The sequence below is a fragment of the Oryctolagus cuniculus genome, chromosome 16 (genome assembly GCF_051225735.1).
Source record: "Oryctolagus cuniculus isolate XC-2025 breed Fujian yellow rabbit chromosome 16, ASM5122573v1, whole genome shotgun sequence".
Classification (NCBI taxonomy): domain Eukaryota; kingdom Metazoa; phylum Chordata; class Mammalia; order Lagomorpha; family Leporidae; genus Oryctolagus; species Oryctolagus cuniculus.
The window spans coordinates 65,382,279-65,401,420 of NC_142882.1; the positions used below are offsets into that span (position 1 = coordinate 65,382,279).

Consider the following 19,142-nt stretch of genomic DNA (forward strand, 5'->3'; position numbering starts at 1 on the left):
GAGAAACAAACATGCTTTTAAAACTGTGTTAATAATAACCAAAGAAAAACTATAAAAATATTTGGCAACCTCCTAAGAAGTCAAAGACTTCTAGAAACCTGGAACAGAAAAATAGGGTGAGGGTGATAATGATTACAGAAATAACTAACAACTACTAAGTGCTTTTCTCTTCTAGGTACTATTCCAAACAATTTATATGTACTAACTCATTTAATCCCTTCATAATCAATGAAGCTGCTGCTGGTTTCCATCCTCACGTTACAGGGAAGGAAACAGACTGAGGCACACAGAGGTACAGGTAACCTTCCTGACGCCGCGCAGGAAAGGGTGGCAGGGTAACTTCACTCCTCATCACCAGTCCATACTGCCTGAGACTTTAGAGGCATGGCATGAGGTTATACATTTTTAAAAAATTAAGTATTTATCAGGCTGATATGAAAATAGGAAAGATTGATTGCAGGAAAATCAGAAATGCCAAACGGAATAAAAATCTACCCCCAAACTAAAAAGGGATGACATGGATGTTGGAAGAAAAGCACACTGGCAAAGAAAATAAATAAGTACAGAAACTGTCCCTGACTGCAGAGAAAGGAGAAGGCAGAAAGAATGAGAAAGCAAAGAATGCACGTGGAGCAACACGCAACGTGACCACTTGTCTACAAAAGGAGAAAGCAAACACTGTTTGTCCACTCTCCCTCTTACCTTGAACAATAATGGAGGAGGGGAAGAGCCAGATTGCAAAGGATTAGAGATGAATGGTTCCAATAGAAACAGTCAATATGTAATACAACATCTCCATACAGGCGTCCCACTGTGCCCACCACCCAGCTGAGTCACTGGGGGCACTGGGAGGCCAGGCAACAAGCCACCTCCACAAAGCTGAATGCCAGCCCCAGCAGCTAGAACGCACAGCTGTGCTCATGGCTTCTAAAGCAATACTGTCTCCAGCCTTAAACTACTGCTGGAATTCTTTGAAGAAATGAAAAATGGAGCTGAAGCAATAATCAAAATTATAAGTGCAGTCAACTTTCCTGAAATGAAAATAATACTTCAGCATACAGATCAAAAGGACCTGCTACGCTCTAGACAAGAAGAAATTACAAGAATATCATTATTATTTCCGTGTTCTAATTATTCTAAGTCCAAGCTCCAGTGCAGGATGAAAAAAATATATAATGTTTTATAAAAGAACAGAAGTAGGCTGTCCTTGGACATGTCTTAAAAAGTGAGAAAAAAAGAGAATGACATCTCCAAAATTTTAGACAGAAAAATATTTCAACCGAGGACTTTATACTAAATTAGAGTCTAGTTTATATACAAAGGCAACATAGGCAAGAGGTCAGAAAATAAACTTTGTATGTATTTATTCTGAAAGTTAAGTGAAAATACAAGCTAACAAAATGAAACTGCATGCACAAATGATATACTTGTGTATTTCTCAAAAATGCAGCACTCAAGCCTTGAGAGGTCATAGGCAAAAAAGACTGGCAGTGAGTCACAGAATTACGACTTGAAAATTGAGTGCAGGGGCCAGCAATGTGGCATGGCAAGTAAAGCCACCACCTGCAGTGCCACATCCCATATGGCCGCCAGTTTGAGACCTAGCTGCTCCACTTCTGATCCAGCTCTCTGCTGTGGCCTGGGAAAGCAGTGGAGGATGGCCCAAGTGCTTAGACCCCTGCACCCACGTGGAGGACCCAGAGGAGTCTCCTGGCTTTGGATCGGAGCAGCTCCAGCCATTGTAGCCATCTAGGGAGTGAATCAGTGGATGGAAGACCTCTCTGTCTCTGCCTTTGCCTCTCCGTAGCTTTGTCTTTCAAATAAATAAACAAATCTTTAAAAAAAAAAATAAGTGAATGCAGGAGCTGGTGTTGGGGCACAATGGGTTGAGCTGCTGCCTACAATGCCAGCATCCCATTCGGGCACAATGTGGAGTCCCGGATATCTCACTTCTGACCCAACTTCCTGCTGATGTGTCTGGAAAAGCAGCGGAGCATGGCCCAATTACTTGGACTCCTGCACCCATGTGGCAGAAAGGGAAGAAGCTCCTGGCTCCCAGCTTTGGCCTGGCCCAGTCCTGGCTGTTGTGGCCACTTGGAGAGTGAAACAGCGGATGGAAGATCTCTTTCTTTCTAACTCTGCCTTTCAAATAAGTAAATCTTAAAAAAAAAAAAAAAAACTGAATGCAAATACCAAAGATATCCTTTCTTTAATACACTAAAGAAAGAAAAACAAATCACAATCACCACTTAAAGATTCATTAATCTGGATATCTGGAGTGTATCCTTGTAGACAACTTTATGTTTTTATCTTCACTAACCACTATACCACATCATTCTAGACTAGCATTTCAATGTTCACAAATGGTAAGGTGTACTGTAAGATTTATTTTCAAATCTACTACTGCTAATAGAATATATGAGAAAGTCATTTTTCAAAATATACAATGATTCTGCACCAAAATATAGCATTTATAAATTTTACCAAAATAGAAAAACAGATGTGTCTTCCAAGAAGTATACCGTGAGATATTTCAGGGTCTTCTCATGATCCACCAGAGCTGGCAGTTAAAATATTTTGCCCCGATACATTTAATAATAATTCTTCAACATTGAAAGCTTTAAAAATTTCTAGACAAATACTTAGTAAAAATTCATTCCCAGTTCAAAAAATAAATATTCTCTGTGACCAAACAGTTTAATTAACTTGATATCAGCCCAGAAAGAATCCTTTGCTTTAAAAAAAATGAAACCATCTTTCTTTATAAATACAGGAACACAAAAATGTTTCAATAATGAGGCTAATTCTTCTCAATTTCTGCACAAACCAACTCCTTCCTCATCTCTCACAACTGCTCATCTCAGAATTTTAGAAAGCACTGCAAAATTTGATGGTGCTTTCTGGAAAGCAGGAGTGTTCCAATTACTGTTTTAAAAGACTCTTTGCACAACATTAGCCTTAGATGTATGAAATGCATTCTTGTATGTCAAGAGGACTCCATATTGCTTTTGTTAACAGATTAATGGGTCTAACATTGTTAGCAGAAATAAATGGGCATATTTCTTTCACACTTAGTATTGTTTTTAATTTATTCTTGCTAATGATCCATTGAATTTAGAGCACATGAAAATACAAAATTAGTTGGGGCCAGCACTGTGGCGTAGCAGGTAAAGCCATTGCCTGCAGTACTGGCATCCCATATGGGCACCAGTTTGAGACCCGGCGGCTCCACTTCCTATCCAGCTTTCTGCTAAGGCCTGGGAAAGCAGCAGAAGATGGCCCAAGTCCTTGGGGCCCTGCACCCACATGGGAGACCCAGAAGAAGCTCCTGGTTCCTGGCTTCGGATCAGTGCAGCTCCGGCCTTTGCGGACATCTGGGGAGTGAACCAGCGGATGGAAGACCACTCTCTATCTCTCTGCCTCCCCTCTCTCTGTGTAACTCTGACTTTCAAATAAATAAAATAAAAAAGTTTAAAAAAATACAAAATTAGACTAGGAAATCGCTATTCAGTAAGGAAGATGTAGGTTATATAACAATTCTTAATGCACTCTCTTCTTAAAACTGTTACCTTAGAAAAGTGGCTTAAATACACTGTGTGTTAGAATTTTATCATCACACACCAACAGTTAGAAAAGACTTCCATCGACTTAAAAACAAAGAAGACATTCTTATAAGTGGAAAATCAATCACCACAACCACTAAATGTCGCAGCTCAACATCAGCAAGAAGCACTGATAATTGTTAGTTATACACTGCACCAGTGATGTATGTCCTCGGTCGAGGAAGTAGGTGCCAGATTTTTAGAAAACTGTACATATATTGATTTTACATTTATTTAATGTGGCCATTGTAAGACACTTTATTTTTCTGATAAACTATGATTGCTTATCAAAAGATTCTATAATTCAAGAGAAACATTCATAACTTGTGTGTGAAAATGAAAACCACCAGCCCACAGAAATCATGCCCACAAAATCCAATTTTGTGGATTTATGGCACAGAGGCCCTAAACTACTGTCTTGCAAGAACTGCAGACTAGTCACTGCAGTAGAAGTGGCACAGCAGTAATGACCGAGCTGACACATCACCATACCACAGCTGTTAATCAGCTTCATACCAGTTACATTATTGACATTCTTGTAATTACTTTTCCTAAGGCACATTTGTGCAAAAATATATTTTACTTTAATTATGAGCAATCGGAAGTAAGTCCAATACTCAAAAAGAATAATCAAGGTCTCCCTAACGCAGGTATGTCGTAAGCAGAGTGCTTTTCCGATCACCTGAGGTCGGGTAAAACTGTAGCCCTCAAACTCAGAGTGCCACCTTCATGTGACCAGGCTGTCTCCTTACCTTGCCATCCTCTGAACACACACCCATGTGTTCTCCACTTTCATCCAGGCTAATCTGATTTATCTTCACAGGACTCTATAAAACACAAAGAGAGGACATACAGAACTTCAGAAAAATGTCTATCAATAAACAAATGTCTGCTCATGTGAAACTGACGTGGTAAGGCCAGAAACCCAGACTCTCAGCCCCTCAGCCACCCCTGCCCTCGGAAATCTATTTCATCTACCTGACATTCTGGCGAAATATTAGCTGTTATGCTTATATGCCTTTTTAATCTGTTCTGTTGCATTTACTCCACATTTCTAAATTTCTTTCCCCACCAAAATCCCTTAAAAGAATAAGACAAATGAAAGCCAAAATAACAACCATTACGTAAATAAATGAAAGTTTTAGTTTGTCACATCAACCAACATATTTGTTCTTCTAATTATTTTTTATTTATGCTCAGTATTTTCTGGGGTAACCTAAGGGCCTACTTGACATTAACTTTGTCAGACCCATTCTTTTGAGTTATCTCAAATTTAAAAATCTGCAAGGATAGGAATCAGGCTTCTTACTTTGCATGTGTTTTCCAAAGAGTAATCACACAATTGTATTTTAAATATTTTTACACTTTGTTATGTATGCTTACTAAAATATTCACACAGATGAATTTTTCTAACAGAAGAAAAAAATCAGTGAATACTAACATTAAAAAATAGCAAGCTTCTTAAATAATGACAGTTCCCAACTACTTTATACAAAGCACTGCAGGAACAAACTAACCGTGAAAAGAAACATATGCCTATAGCAGTTACAACATGAGCATGCAAATAAGTGTTGTTTGACTTGCTTCAGAAATAGAAAAAATGAAATGCTGAGTTCTCAACTAGAATGTATCTCCAAGCCAGGAAGCAAATGTCAAGACAGACTGACACTCCTAGACCTTGGAAAGGCCACTGCCTCTTGGGAGTCACTCCCACGTAAAAGCTGAGCCTGCTGGCTACAGAAGCCATTTTCCCATTAATTTCCACATGTGACACCAACAACATTCTTGGGATCAGTCCATGAAAAACAAGCTAGTTCCATAAAAGCTCCTAGACTGTTAGAAGAGGCAAGTGTCTGATCAGTTCCACAGGAGGATACACAAAGCCCATGGCACAGGAAAGAGCAGAGCTGCACCCTGAAAAGGAAGACACAGAGATGTGTACTGCACCGGGAATCTGGTGTGGTGCAGTAAGGAACCCACAGAGTCAAAACCAGGGAGCAGCGCTGTGGCACAGCAGGCAAAGCTGCCACCTGGGGCACCAGCACCCCATATGGGTGCTGATGTGAGTCCCAGCTGTTTCACTTCCAATCCAGCTCCCTGACAACACGCCTGGGAAAGCAGAAGAAGATGGCCCAAGCACTTGGCTCCCTGCATCCACATGGGAGACCTGGAAGAAGCTCCTGACTTCTGGCTTTCGACAGGCCCGGTCCCAGCATTGTGGCCATTTGGTGAGTGAATCAGCAGATAGAAAATTCTCTCTCCCTCTCCCTCTCCTCCCTCCCTCCCTCCCTTCCTCCCTCTCCTTCTCTAACTCTGCCGGTCAAGTAAATAAATAAATCCAAAAAAAAAAAAAAAAAAAAAAAAAAAAAAAAAAAAAAAAAGACAAAGTGGAACTGGGAAGTACAAAGCAGATTATAGCTGACTGCTGGCTAAAGTCTGTGTGTCCAGCTTCTAAATTCCTCAAATTGAACATCTCCTGTTAACAGCTTCCTTATTGTTTTGTTTAAACAAAATTTCAATATCCATTTTAGTAGGAACAAAAAGAAGTCTTCAAGCACATAATGAAAAAATGATGCTTGAATTCCAAAATTTTTATACCAAAACAGACTTACCTTTTAATTGCATTTTCCATGAACTTTTTGAAGTTCCCTCATATAAACCACACATACCTCTAATTATAATTTAATTGTAACCTGGTTATAATCAGCCTCAAATTAAAGTTTAATGGATGCGTGCAGCCTAAGTTTCCTATCCTGTCCAATGCTGTACAACTCACATGTGACAATTTTAAAAAGTTAATTAAAAGTAAGTAAAATTAAAAATACAGTTCATCAGGTACACTAACACAAGGCAGGTGCTCAACATCTGCTGTGTTGAGAGAGGCTACTGTACTGGGAAGCAGACGGGTCACAGAACATTTTCATTAGTGAGGAATATTCGAGTGGACAGCACTGTTCCCGCACACACAAAACTGAGACCCAATGCTGAATGCAATCAGGAAGCCAAGCCTTCTATTAAGGCCCTTCTTGACCACAGTTTACATTTAGAAGTATAATTCCTTTCATATATATGGCAAAATTTGTCTGACTAGTTCTTGGACTTTGGTACTGTCCTAATAGTAATCACACTGTACCATTTCTAATGGCCTCCTGTATACACATGATCTGGAAATCTACCAGAGAATAAAGCAGTCTGCTAATAGTGGTTACCTCCACCTCAGAATGAGGAAAAGAACTCAAGAGTTTATGTGAGTCAACTAAAGCCCACTTAGGGGCAAGGCTGCACAATGTATCCCAAGCACAAATAAACCAAACTTTTCATTACAATGTGTTTCTCCCTGAACAGAAATTATGTGTATCATCACATTAGTAACATCACAGGGGGGAAAAATCAGACCTAAAAATTGTGAGAATCCTCTTTCTTTCATAACTCTGCTAACAATAAAAGTGTTTTTTTTTTTTTTTGGTTTCTATCTGCCAATAATCAATATTCATTGATTCACTTCCCTAATAAACTTAAACATTTTTCTTAAATCTCTTGACTAACTAACTTGCATTTCTGTAAACTGCTTGTTCACATCTCTCATTTTCTCTACTAAAATGTCTATTGCCTTGGCAACTTATAAGAGCTCTTTTACTACTTTTAGGGGATGAGGCATAATATTCACTCAGACATTGCATAGTGGCATATTTCTTTTAAAGGATAGTTATTGCTTTAGTTCTTTAATTAAGTCTAATCTTTTCAGGATTCATTTGATTTCTTCCAAATGAATACCCAATTGGGCTACCACTATTCATTTAGTAATTCATCTTCTGCTCTTAAAGGAACTATGCTTATTGTATAATGAATATTTATATACACTGTGCTGACCTTCTGAGTTTTCAGTTATGGCCTCCGTCACTTCTGTATCAAGTCAACATTGATTTAATTATGAGGAGTGTACAGAACACTCTGATAACTGCCGTGACAGGTCCCAGTTACCAGTGTTCATATTTTCCTTGGCTTTTCTCAAATATTTGTTCTTCCCTGTGAGTTTTAAGACAAAATGACTTGGGGCCAGTGCTGTGGTGCAGAGGGTTAATGCCATGGCCTGCAGCACAGGCATCCCATATGGGCACAGCTTTGAGTTTCAGCTGTTCCACTTTCAATCCAGTTCCCTGCTAATGCGCCTAGGAAAGCAGGGGAGGCTGGCCCAAGTTCTTGGACCTCTGCACCCACATGGGAGACCAGGAGGAAGCTCCTAGCTCCTGGCTTCGGCCTGGCCCAGCCCAGTCATTGCAGCCATGTTGGAGGTGAACCAGCAGATGGAGGATCTCTTTCTCTGTAACACTGCCTTTCAAATAAATTAATCTTAGACAAAAAAAGCATAAAATGACTCTACCGTTGCCAATCCTAATGGTCCTAATTTACCCAGAGACTGCAACACTGCTGATAACCCCTTCTCTTTGCTTCTGGCACATCACACTTCTCGGGTCTTTCTTTTAGACTTCTGGCAGCTCCTTCTCAGTCTCTGCTGTGCCAACACATCACCCCCTGATCTCCAGACACCAGAGTTCGGTCCTCATACCTCCTCTCTTTTACATTTATACTCTCAACATTGGTATTCTTTCCCAGGTCATGGAATGACTCCCAAATTCTATAACCCCACTCTGGACAGCTCCCTATTCCAAAACAACATAAAGACTGTTTATTTTATATAAACTCACACATCTGGTAACATTTCAGTAAAAATATATCCAAAGCCAAGGTCCTAACTTTCCCTTCTGAAGGGCCTCCTCCTTCTCAACTACTGACGCCTATGTTCTGCCAGCTGCACAAGGAAAAACCTTGCACCCACACTGGCTCCTGTCTTTCTCGGTCTACAGGGGACTGGTCAGCAATTCCCATCACCTGGTAAGACAGAATCTATTTGGACTTGGACCACACGTCACCACACCTACAGCTTGCGTAATGACCCAAGCCATCACCATTTTTATGTTGTTTTTCATAATAATCTTCTGACTACTTATCCCCCTGCTGCCCTAACTCTCAGAAATCTGTTCTCAGCAAGTCAACAGAGTGATGCTGTTGGCAGATTTTTAAGATGTTGCTCCTTTGTTTAAAACCTTCCACTGGCCTCTCTTCTCAGGATAAAAGCCAAGGTTCTACTATGACCTCACAGGAATGATCCAGCTCCAGCCCTCCGTCTAACATCTGACCTCATCTCCTCTCCCCCTGGCTTTCTCTATTCCTGATGACCTCTTGAAGGTTCTCAAGCCATTCAGCCTTTTTTTTTTGTTCGCCTGATACCAGGAATGCTTGTCCACCTGCTCTCCCCCAGAAATCATGACTCACTGGCCCACCTATCTAAAATTTTAACATTTTACCAAAACATTTATAACTCCTCACTGTTTTTCTTATTTCCTCAGCCCTGATCACTACCTATCTTACTATGTATTTTATTTATAATCAAGCTCAGTCACTAGAATATTAACTTCATGAGAAAAAATTCAAAGAATACCAAATTCCAATCATACATTAATTCTTCCAGGGAATGGAATTAAAATGAAACACTTCAAACTCATTTTACCAAGTCAGTACACTCTTATAACAAAATTCAGTAAGGATGAAAAAGAAGATATAAGCAAATTGCATTCATTAACATAAATGGATAAATCCTGAAGAAGCTATTAACAAAGTCAACATATAGAGAAAAGCCAAAAATTTATTACAGAAACACAAGGCTGGCTTAACACAGAGGAATTAATCAATATAATTTTCTATATTAATAAAAGAAAATTCATAGGATCATCTCAAAGATGCAGAAAGTTTTGTTGCTGTTGTTGTTTTATGAAACTCAACCCTCATTCTTGGCAAAAACTCTCAGCATGCTAGGAGATAAATTCCTCAGTATCATAAAAGGTATCTTTGGGCCGGTGCGGCGGCTCACTAGGGTAATCCTCCACCTTGTGGCGCCGGCACGCCGGGTTCTAGTCCCGGTCGGGGCACTGGATTCTGTCCCAGTTGCCCCTCTTCCAGGCAAGCTCTCTGCTGTGGCCAGGGAGTGCAGTGGAGAATGGCCAGAGTACTTGGGCCCTGCACCCCATGGGAGACCAGGATAAGTACCTGGCTCCTGCCATTGGGTCAGCACGGTGCGCCGGTCGTGGCGGCCATTGGAGGGTGAACCAATGGCAAAGGAAAACCTTTCTCTCTGTCTCTCTCTCTCACTGTCCACTCTGCCTGTCAAACACACACACACACACACACACACACAAAGGTATCTTTGGCTAACAAATGTAATGGGTAGCAAATGCACCTGCCTGCACTTAATGGCAAAATGTTGACAACTTTCCTTTTGTTATCTTGACAATTTTGATACCTCTAATACATAAACATGGCTCATTCTTCTATTTATTTGGGTCTTCTTCAATGTCTCCAAACAAAGTGCCATACTTTTCCCCTTAGGGGTCTTATCCTTGTTTGACAGTTTTACTCTAGGAGTAAATGACTTGGAGTAGCAATGACAGTAAGCATGTTTGCCTCATTCCTGACATATAATTTGAAAAGTTCATGGAAAATGGCATTAAAAAGTGTTTCTTTTTGGTGTAAAAAATGTTGAAGTCCATAGTTTTCTTGTAGTATGTATTTTCCATAAACTTTTAAGGATATACACACACACATATATATATTAATATGATTATTAATACATATTAATATGATTTAAAAACTCTTAAAGATTTATTTTGAAAGTCAGTTACAGAGAGAGGGGAGGAAACAGAGATCTTCCACCTGCTGGTTCACCTCCTCGATGGACACAACAGCAAGCACTAGGCCAGGCCAAAGCTAGGAGCCAGCGGCTTCTTCTAGGTCTCCCATGTGGATGGCAGAGGTCCAAACACTTGGGCCATTAGCAGGGAGCTGGACTGGAAGTAGAGCAGCTGAGACATGAACTGGCACCCATATGGGATGCTAGTGTCACAGGCGGCAGCTCTACCCACAAAGCCATAATGCTGGCCTTGGGTTTCAACACTTCTAGCATGAAAATAAACATGTTTTAATCCCATTTTTTAATGAATTTGAAAAAATGTATGTATTTACTTATTTGAAAAGCCAAAAGAAAGAAGGAGTCCTTGCATTCACTGGATCACTCTCCAAATACCTTCAACAGCCAGGATTGGACCAGGATGTAACAAGGAGCTGGAAACTCAATCTAGGTCTCCAACAGAGTTCCAGGAACCAAATTAGCCGGGCCATAACCACTGCCTCACAGGCTGGGTATTGGCAGGAAGATAGAATCAAAGGCCAAAGCTAAGGACCAAACTCAGGCACTCCAATGTGGGGTAGAGGTATCTTAATCAATAGACTAAATGCCAGCACCACCCTAAACTTTTGGAATTACATATAATATGATCTCACTTACACAACAGACAAAAATAGGCTAAACTATATCACAAATACAAGCAGTTTTGTTCTTTTCTTCTTGAATTTAAAATGAATTTTTGACTTGGATATTAGATCCCATATAAATTTGACATTTCAAAGGGTATAACTGCTATTTTTTCCTGTTAGCTTGTAAATGTAAATACAGCATTATATGTTCTCTGATTAATGTTCTTATTGCCTTAATCTTCATCACATATCAATCACCATCACACTGTTTTCATTTATAGTATATTTTTCTCGCCTCTTACTTTTTGCTTCTATCATTTTGTGGAATGTATGTCCTTCAGAGCTAGACATCTTTTAAGCAACAGTATCTGCAACATCAAGCCTTGCCTTAGTTGCTATGTTATAGTTTTTCAAATTATATTTCCTCATTTCATATTTATTTTTTTTGCAACACTGCTCAAATTCTCTTTTCTATCCAGGATTAGATGCTGTTCAATCTACTCTTATTTTACTAGTGATTATCTTTAAATTATTATAAATTATACTTGAATTATATCTTCCCCCAAGTCAATGCAATCGCAGGGACTGACTCATTGAGAAAATGAAGTAGGCAGTACATGATGATTTACTACCTCCTTCCCTTCTTTGTCTTAAAGTGAGAGTACAAATATTTTCTATCTCTTGGGTCAAATTAAATACAACTGAAGAGCAAAGCTAGTTAATACATCAGTAAAAACCCTAATCTTAAACTGTAAGTTTTAAGCATGAATCCTGAGATAGAGTGTTTCACTGCTGGGAGACACGTAATTTTTAAATTGATTCAGAAGTCATTAAAAATGAAGGATATTTACCCTTTGCTATGTAAAACACCAATGGCTTTGGAGTTTATTGCACATCTTAGTTTTCTTAAGAGTAGTTTATGAAGAAATTCGAATTTTTTACTCACTAAAATCAAACCAACAGTCAACTCACAAGAAAGAGAGTAAAAATTATAGGTAAACAAGAATAAGAGTCTGGGGTAGGCATTTGGCCCAATAGCTAAATCACTGCTTGGAACATCTGCATCTCATATCAGAATTTCTAGTTCAGATCCAGCTTCCCACTAATGCACATCCTGGGAGGCAGGCGATGATGACGCAATTCTTGGGTCGCTGTCACCTACACAGGAGACACAGATGGAGTTCCTGGCTCCTGGCTTCAGCCTCGCCCACTCCTGGCTGTTGTTGGCATTTGGAGAGTGAACCAATAGATTATCTATGTTTTTCTGTCTTTCTGCCTCTCTTTCAAATAAAATGAAAATAAATCTATTTTTCAAAACAAAAGAACAAGAGTCAATCTCACTAACAACAAGCACATGTAAACTAAAGCACTGAGGTATTTGGTCTATGGAATCAGTGAAGCTTTTTTTTAGGCACCTAGTTTTAGCCAGGATGCACAAAAATGGACATTGTTCTTATACTGCTTCAAATTTGAAAAATGTTTCTGAAGGGTATCTTTATTTTCAGTGATAACATCACTATGCATATTCTGATTCTATAACAGCTCTCCACAATGTTTAACAGAAAACAAAAATGTAAGAGGTTTTCTATTACAAGTATTGCATGCAATAAGCATGCAACTGGCCTGGCATCCACAGCTCCCCTGCTCATAAATATGCAATGGCTACATATACCTACCACTTTTTTTTTCCTCCCTTCTATTTTATTCTTTAGAAAAATTTGACACATAGTAATTACAGATATTTATGGATTACAGTGTAAAAATCTGATTCATGTATACAACATGTAATGATCAAATCAAATTAACATTTCCATCTCCTTAAACATTTATCATTTCTTGGTGCTGGAACCTTCGATCTCCTCTCTTCCAGTCCTTTACCGGATATAGTGAATTCTCTTACACTATAGTCACTGCACTGTGCTGCAGAACATGAGAACTCACTCCTGCTACCTAACTGCAGTTTTTTAAAGGTTTATTTATTTATTTGAAAGTCAGAGTTACACAGACAGAAGAGGAGAGGCAGAGAGAGAGAGAGAGAGACCTTCCATCTGCCGGTTCACTGCCCAAATAGCCGCAACAGTCAGAGCTAGACTGATCCAAAGCCAAGAGCCAGGAGCTTCCTCCCAGTCTCCCACGCGGGCGCAGGGGTCCAAGGTCTTGGGCCATCCTCCACTGCTTTCCCAGGCCATGGCAGAGAGCTGGATCAGAAGAGGAGCAGCCAGGACTTGAACTGGCGCCTATATGGGATGCCAGCACTGTAGGCCGGGGCTTTAACCCACTGTGCCATAGCATGGGCCCCTCTAACTGTATTTTGGTTCCTATTTATTACCCCACTTCCCTTTACACCTGCTTCCCCTGCCCCCACTTTCTTGTGACCACTCTTAGTCTTTACTTCCATGTGGTCAGCATCTGCTTTCTGCAGATGAGTGTGAATGTGTGACAACTGTCTTTCTGGGCCTTTTCTACTCCATTTCTATATACTAGAAACCAAGATACAACAACAGCAAAAGAAATAGGAAAAAGAGAAGGGGGTAGTGAGATGTCCTCAAACTTGGGAAGGAAATGACGAAGTGGGACTCTGGATTTCCCAGTGACTGATTTTTCTTTACCTTTTCCCAGAACAGATGATGAGTAGAAGATGCCCCATCTAAAGACCAGCTGGCAAGTGTGCCTGCAGAGCCAGTGGACACTGGAGTAAACGTGGGAAAGAGAAGGGCACAGGGAAAAGAAGACCAGAGAAAAATGGTCTCAGATGCATTTTCCATTAGCTACAATTTTATTCCTAATGGAGGCATGTTTGGAATTCTGGACAATATAAGTGAATTTGTTCAAAAATCAATAATGTCAAGCTGACACTATAGAACATACAAAAATGTTTCCTTAATGGAAAAAAAAAAAAAAGGTGAGTACACAGCAGGGGGCAAGGACCAGCACACACCTTCTAAATCCAAGTTCACTACAGGAAGCCTCATGTTCTTAAATTTAAAGAAAAAGCAAAATTAACCAACACGTACACCTCATGTGATAATCAATGACCTAATGTAAGATGCTTGAAATAAATACACTTAGTATGGATTATGTCAGCACTTCAATTAGGAATAAATTCATGGTCATTTGGAAAGCTGCTTTTAATGGTGTTCTTTTGTGGCAACTTCTTTTCCCCTGACACTCCTCGTCATCCCACCTTAAGCTATCGGTCCCCCAACAGTGAACCTAAGAAATCAATCTGCTAATGTAGAATTTGTAAGGCTCCTCTGACTAACAAATGGATAATTGATTCCTTCACAAATGCTGCATCCCCATGGACATGGAGTGAAGTGAATAAGAAACACAAGACGGGATTTTCCTTTCGGTCTCTCGGAGAGCCACTGGTTAGCAATCCCAGCCTCGACTCGGCTGCCGACGCGGCTTCATGGTCTTTAGCCACACTTAGCAAGCAGGCCACACTTACAGTCCATGTGTGAAAAGCAAAGGTCTGTTCTTGCCTCCGTGGGGAAAGCTCATCTTGTTGCTATTTTTTCCTCTCCACTGATACCACACTCTGGAGGTAAGCAAGAGCCCCATCCGGATTTAAGCACACACCCCTAAATGGCAGGTTTTCTACTAATTTCAAACACCAGCATAGAACAAACCCAGAACCAAACACTTCTGTTCTCACTGACTTATTTCAAAGTCAAAATGGCCTAACCTTGAACCATAAACTCTCAAATCTTCTCAGCTATTTAAGATTTCATCCTTAGTATTAAATCCTTTGGTTCAAGACAGAGAATACAACTATAAACAATCTTGAAGTTGGAGAAATTCTGCAAAGCTTTCTTCCAAGTCCCAAAATATAGGTTCTAGAAGAACAGAAGAGAAGATAGAAGGGTTCCAGCCAAGTCCTCAGGAAAGCCACCCAGTCAACGCTCCCCAACCTCATCTCTCTGTCACTGCCGATTGTCAGAGGAACTGGATGCAGCCCACCCTCTGCCCCCTGCTGCCAGCTGCTCTGCCCAACATTACCAACATTACCAAGAACTTCCTGAGGCCGAAGCAAGGTCTTCCAGCCTAATTTTACTTGACTGCTTTGGAACAACTGACCCTGTGGACCATGGCTTCCCTCCAACTCTCTTCCCTCTGCAGTGACAAGGGTACTTGCTCTCTCTCTCTTTTTTTTTTTTTAATTTGACAAGTTGAGTTATAGACAGAGAGAGAGACACAGAGAAAGGTCTTCCTTCCATTGGATCATCCCCAAAATGGCCGCTATGGCCGGCGCGCTGCGCTGATCCAGCCAGGAGCCAGGTGCATCTTCCTGGCCTCCCATGCAGGTACAGGGGCCCAAGCACTTGGACCATCCCCCACTGCCCTCCCGGGCCACAGCAGGGAGCTGGACTGGAAGAGGAGCCACCGGGACTAGAACCCAGCGCCCATATGGGATGCCGGCACCGGAGGCAGAGGATTAACCAAGTGAGCCACAGTGCCGGCCCCATAGGGGGTACTCTCTAAAACTGAACCTAGCACAGTGAGCTAAACAAACACTGCGGGGGGCCAGCATTGTGGCACAGGGAGTAAAGCCACCACCTGGGATGCCAGCATCCCTTGTGGGCACTGGTTCAGGTCCCGGCTGCTCCACTTCCAATCCAGCTCCCTGCTAACATGCCCAGAAAAAGCAGTGGGAGATGGCCCAAGTGTTCGAGTCCCTGTAACCTATGTGGGAGACCCAGAAGAAGCTCCAGCCCCAGCCATTGTTGCCATTTGGGGAATGAACCTGCAGTTGGAAGATGTGTTTTTGTGTGTGTGTGTGTGTGTGTGTGTGTGTATAATGCTGCCTTTCAAATAAATAACTGTTGTTCAAAAAAAAAAAAAAAAAAAATACTGCTGGGGCCGGTACTGTGATACAGTGGGCTAAGCCTCTGCCTGCAGTGCTACCATCCCATATGGGCACCAGTTCATGTCCTGGCTGCTCCTCTTCCAATCCAGCTCTCTGCTTATGGCCTGGGTAAGCAATGGAAGATGGCTGAAGTCCTTGGACTCTGCACCCACATGGGAGACCCAGAAGAAGTTCCTGGTTCCTGGCTTCAGATCTGCTCAGCTCCAGCTGTTGCATCCATTTGGGGAGTGAACCATTGATGGAAGACCTTTCTATCTGTCTTTATGTGTGTGTGTGTCTCTCTCTCTGTAACTCTGCCTCTCAAATAAATAAATAAAATCTTAAAAATAAATACGGGTGAGTAAGATAATAAATAAAGATGAACTCATTTGCTCTTGATGGCCCCAATAGCAATCCTCCCTAGCACATTAGGTTCCCTCCATTCCCAGACTACAAAAACAGGGACCTACTGCATATTGTCACGAGTGACATTACAGAATGACAGTTACTACAATATGCTTCCCCTTAAGCGAAATGAGAGGAAACTTTAAATCTCAAAAGAGCAAGGATGACAAAAAACTGGAGAGGGAGATTTGAAAAATTTCTCTAAGAAAATGAGAGATACCCTCCTCATCTGGCTTCAAGCAGCATTAAATTCTAAATATTATACATTCGAAATGCATGAAGATAAAAAAAATCTTTAACAACACAAGGCCCCAGTCATGCAAGGTAGCCAAAGGACAGGCTCTCTAAATCCTTTCATTCTTTGGGTCCATTCATGAACACAAGCCGTCTTCTGCCTGACACCACCAATGCTGCTCAGGGGAAGGGCACCAATCCCTCCCTCACTTCACGCCCTTTGGTCCTCAAAACGTCCTGGTATCTGAATTCTCCTCCATTGCTTCCAGTATACCCACTTCTCATTCCCTTCCTGTCTTCCCAGTCATGGTCAGAGCCATGTCCCTCCAGCTCTGGCCTCACTACATAGTTGTACACTCACATTCAACTGCTGCATCGCAGCTGCATATCCTCTAGTTCTTTCCAGAAACAGTGTCTTCCCCGTATTCTGATTCACCGAATGACCCTCCGTCTGCTTAGACATCAGATAGCCACAGTGATGAGAGGCATCCAAGACAATTTTTCTCCTGCACTATTCTCCCTCACACCCTACACAAGCAACCAAAGGTCACTCAAGTTCCATCCCACTCATTAGCTCTCAGATCTACCCTGTTCCCACTGCCGGAGTGGACACCACTTTCCCAAACTAGCCTCCCATTCATGGATCCTGCCACACTGTAACTAAAGCCCTATTCGCCACATTAATCGCAAGGTCATCCTTCCAGAAGCAAAGTATACACATTGCTATCCTGTTTAAAGCACAAATCCCTGAACATGGCTTTCAACTAGAGTGATCAGAATCTCAGTTCACCCTCATCCGTGTGTCTGCATATGATTGCTGTCCAGGGTTAACTGCTCGTAGTTCTCCTTTCACTTCCAAGTCCTGTTCTGGATAAGAAAATATGTGGGGCCAGTGTTGTGGCAAAGCAGGTAAAGCAGGTGCCTGCAATGCTGGCATCCCATACGCATGCTGGTTCATGTCCTAGCTGCTCCAGCTCCCTGTCAATGGCCTGGGAAAGCAGCAGAAGATGGTCCGAGTTCTTGGGCACCTGTACCCATGTAGGAGACCTGGCAGGAGCTCCTGGCTTCCACCTGGCCCAGCCTTGGCCATTACAGCCACCTGGGGAGTGAACCAGTGAATGGAACCTCTCCCTTTCTCTCCCTCTCACTCTTTCAAACAAATAAATAAATCTTAAGAAAGAGGAAGGAAGGAAGGGAGGGAGGGAGGAAGGGAGGGAGGGAAGGAGGCAATCCTACTGGAAAGTCTGTTCTTTATTACCTTGTTCCACTTATCATTCTAGGGTCATTTCCAGCCAGACTCAAAACTTCCAGAAGATTCTAGTCATCTGATTTTTTTTTTTTTTTTTTGACAGGCAGAGTGGACAGTGAGAGAGAGAGACAGAGAGAAAGGTCTTCCTTTGCCATTGGTTCACTCTCCAATGGCCGCTGCGGCCAGCGCACCACGCTGATCCGAAGCCAGGAGCCAGGTGCTTCTCCTGGTCTCCCATGGGATGCAGGGCCCAAGCACTTGGGCCATCCTCCACTGCACTCCGTGGCCACAGCAGAGAGCTGGCCTGGAAGAGGGGCAACTGGGACAGAATCCGGCGCCCCGACCGGGACTAGAACCCTGTGTGCTGGTGCCGCAAGGCAGAGGATTAACCTAGTGAGCTGCAGCGCTGGCCTCTAGTCATCTGATTTTAAATGTTCTGTTTAACTGTTTCTTTATCCCAGAATAGGCCATACACAATTCCCCTCCCTGACTTTCCCTCTCAAGCCAATTCCTGCTCTTTTTGTAAGAGTCAATGCAAATACCTACTCCTCTGTGGTGGACAGAACAATCCTTTGCTGTGCCCCCACATCTCTCGCTCTCTGAGCTACTTCAATAAAATAACTCATTGTGTGGCTGTCTCTGGTGCTTCACTGTGAGCTTCAGGAGAGCAGAAACTGACTTTAAAGTCAGCAGCCGGCTCAGAAAAGCTCAAGGAAGCTGCTGAAAGGGTGAGCGCCACAGTCGTTCACAGTCTGAGGCACATCTCACGGAACCAGGGTACAGGTAAATGCAGAGAGAAGCAAAAGCTCTACAAGAGACAACAAAAACGCAGAATGGGCAAATACGGAAACACGATCTTGTTAATGTCATTTCCTTTAAAATAAGAAAGGGTAAGGTGGACATACCCTTGCTCTTTGGGGACCTAGCATTTTTTCTTTTTATAAATAAAATATGCTTTTAATTCTTTTGTTGTCAAATTCATCTTTTTTCAAAATTCTGTTTAAGTTATAAAACTTCCATATATTTCATTTATGCAGATTTAGGAACACAGTGCTACTTCCCACCCTGCACTGCCTCCCACTCATGCTCCAACTCTTCTTCCTCCTCCCTCTAGGATCTTCAATAAGGAGACCCAGGGCTGGTAGCACACGTGGTATGAAACCTGTCTCCATGATGCTAACTGTAATCCGCAGTTAAAACGAACATGCAAGAAATGTGTCTTCTTACGAGGTTTTAAAAGCTATTCTGTCTCTCCGAGGTTAACTAACTACATTGATTTGAGGATCCTGAAGGCATGAACCAGCTTTGAACACAGCTGCTATTTCTACAATGGGATAAAATGTTTTATCAGTAACAATCCATTCTTCCTTGGGAAATAATTAGGAAATTTCAAGAGCTACAAAGTCATTTCTTTTCTACTTTGAACAAACAGGAG

General features: G+C 41.7%; 1 protein-coding gene across 17 annotated transcripts in view; it reads right to left on the minus strand.

Moving 5' to 3' along the window:
• Nucleotides 1-19,142, minus strand: part of VPS41 (VPS41 subunit of HOPS complex) — a 188,163-nt gene that overhangs the window by 104,024 nt on the left and 64,997 nt on the right. For all 17 annotated transcript variants that reach the window (XM_089315632.1, XM_089315643.1, XM_008261661.5 and 14 more), the window contains one exon: nt 4,355-4,429. In XM_089315632.1, coding sequence (XP_089171758.1) covers nt 4,355-4,429 — 75 coding nt within the window. The remainder of the gene's footprint in view (nt 1-4,354; nt 4,430-19,142) is intronic.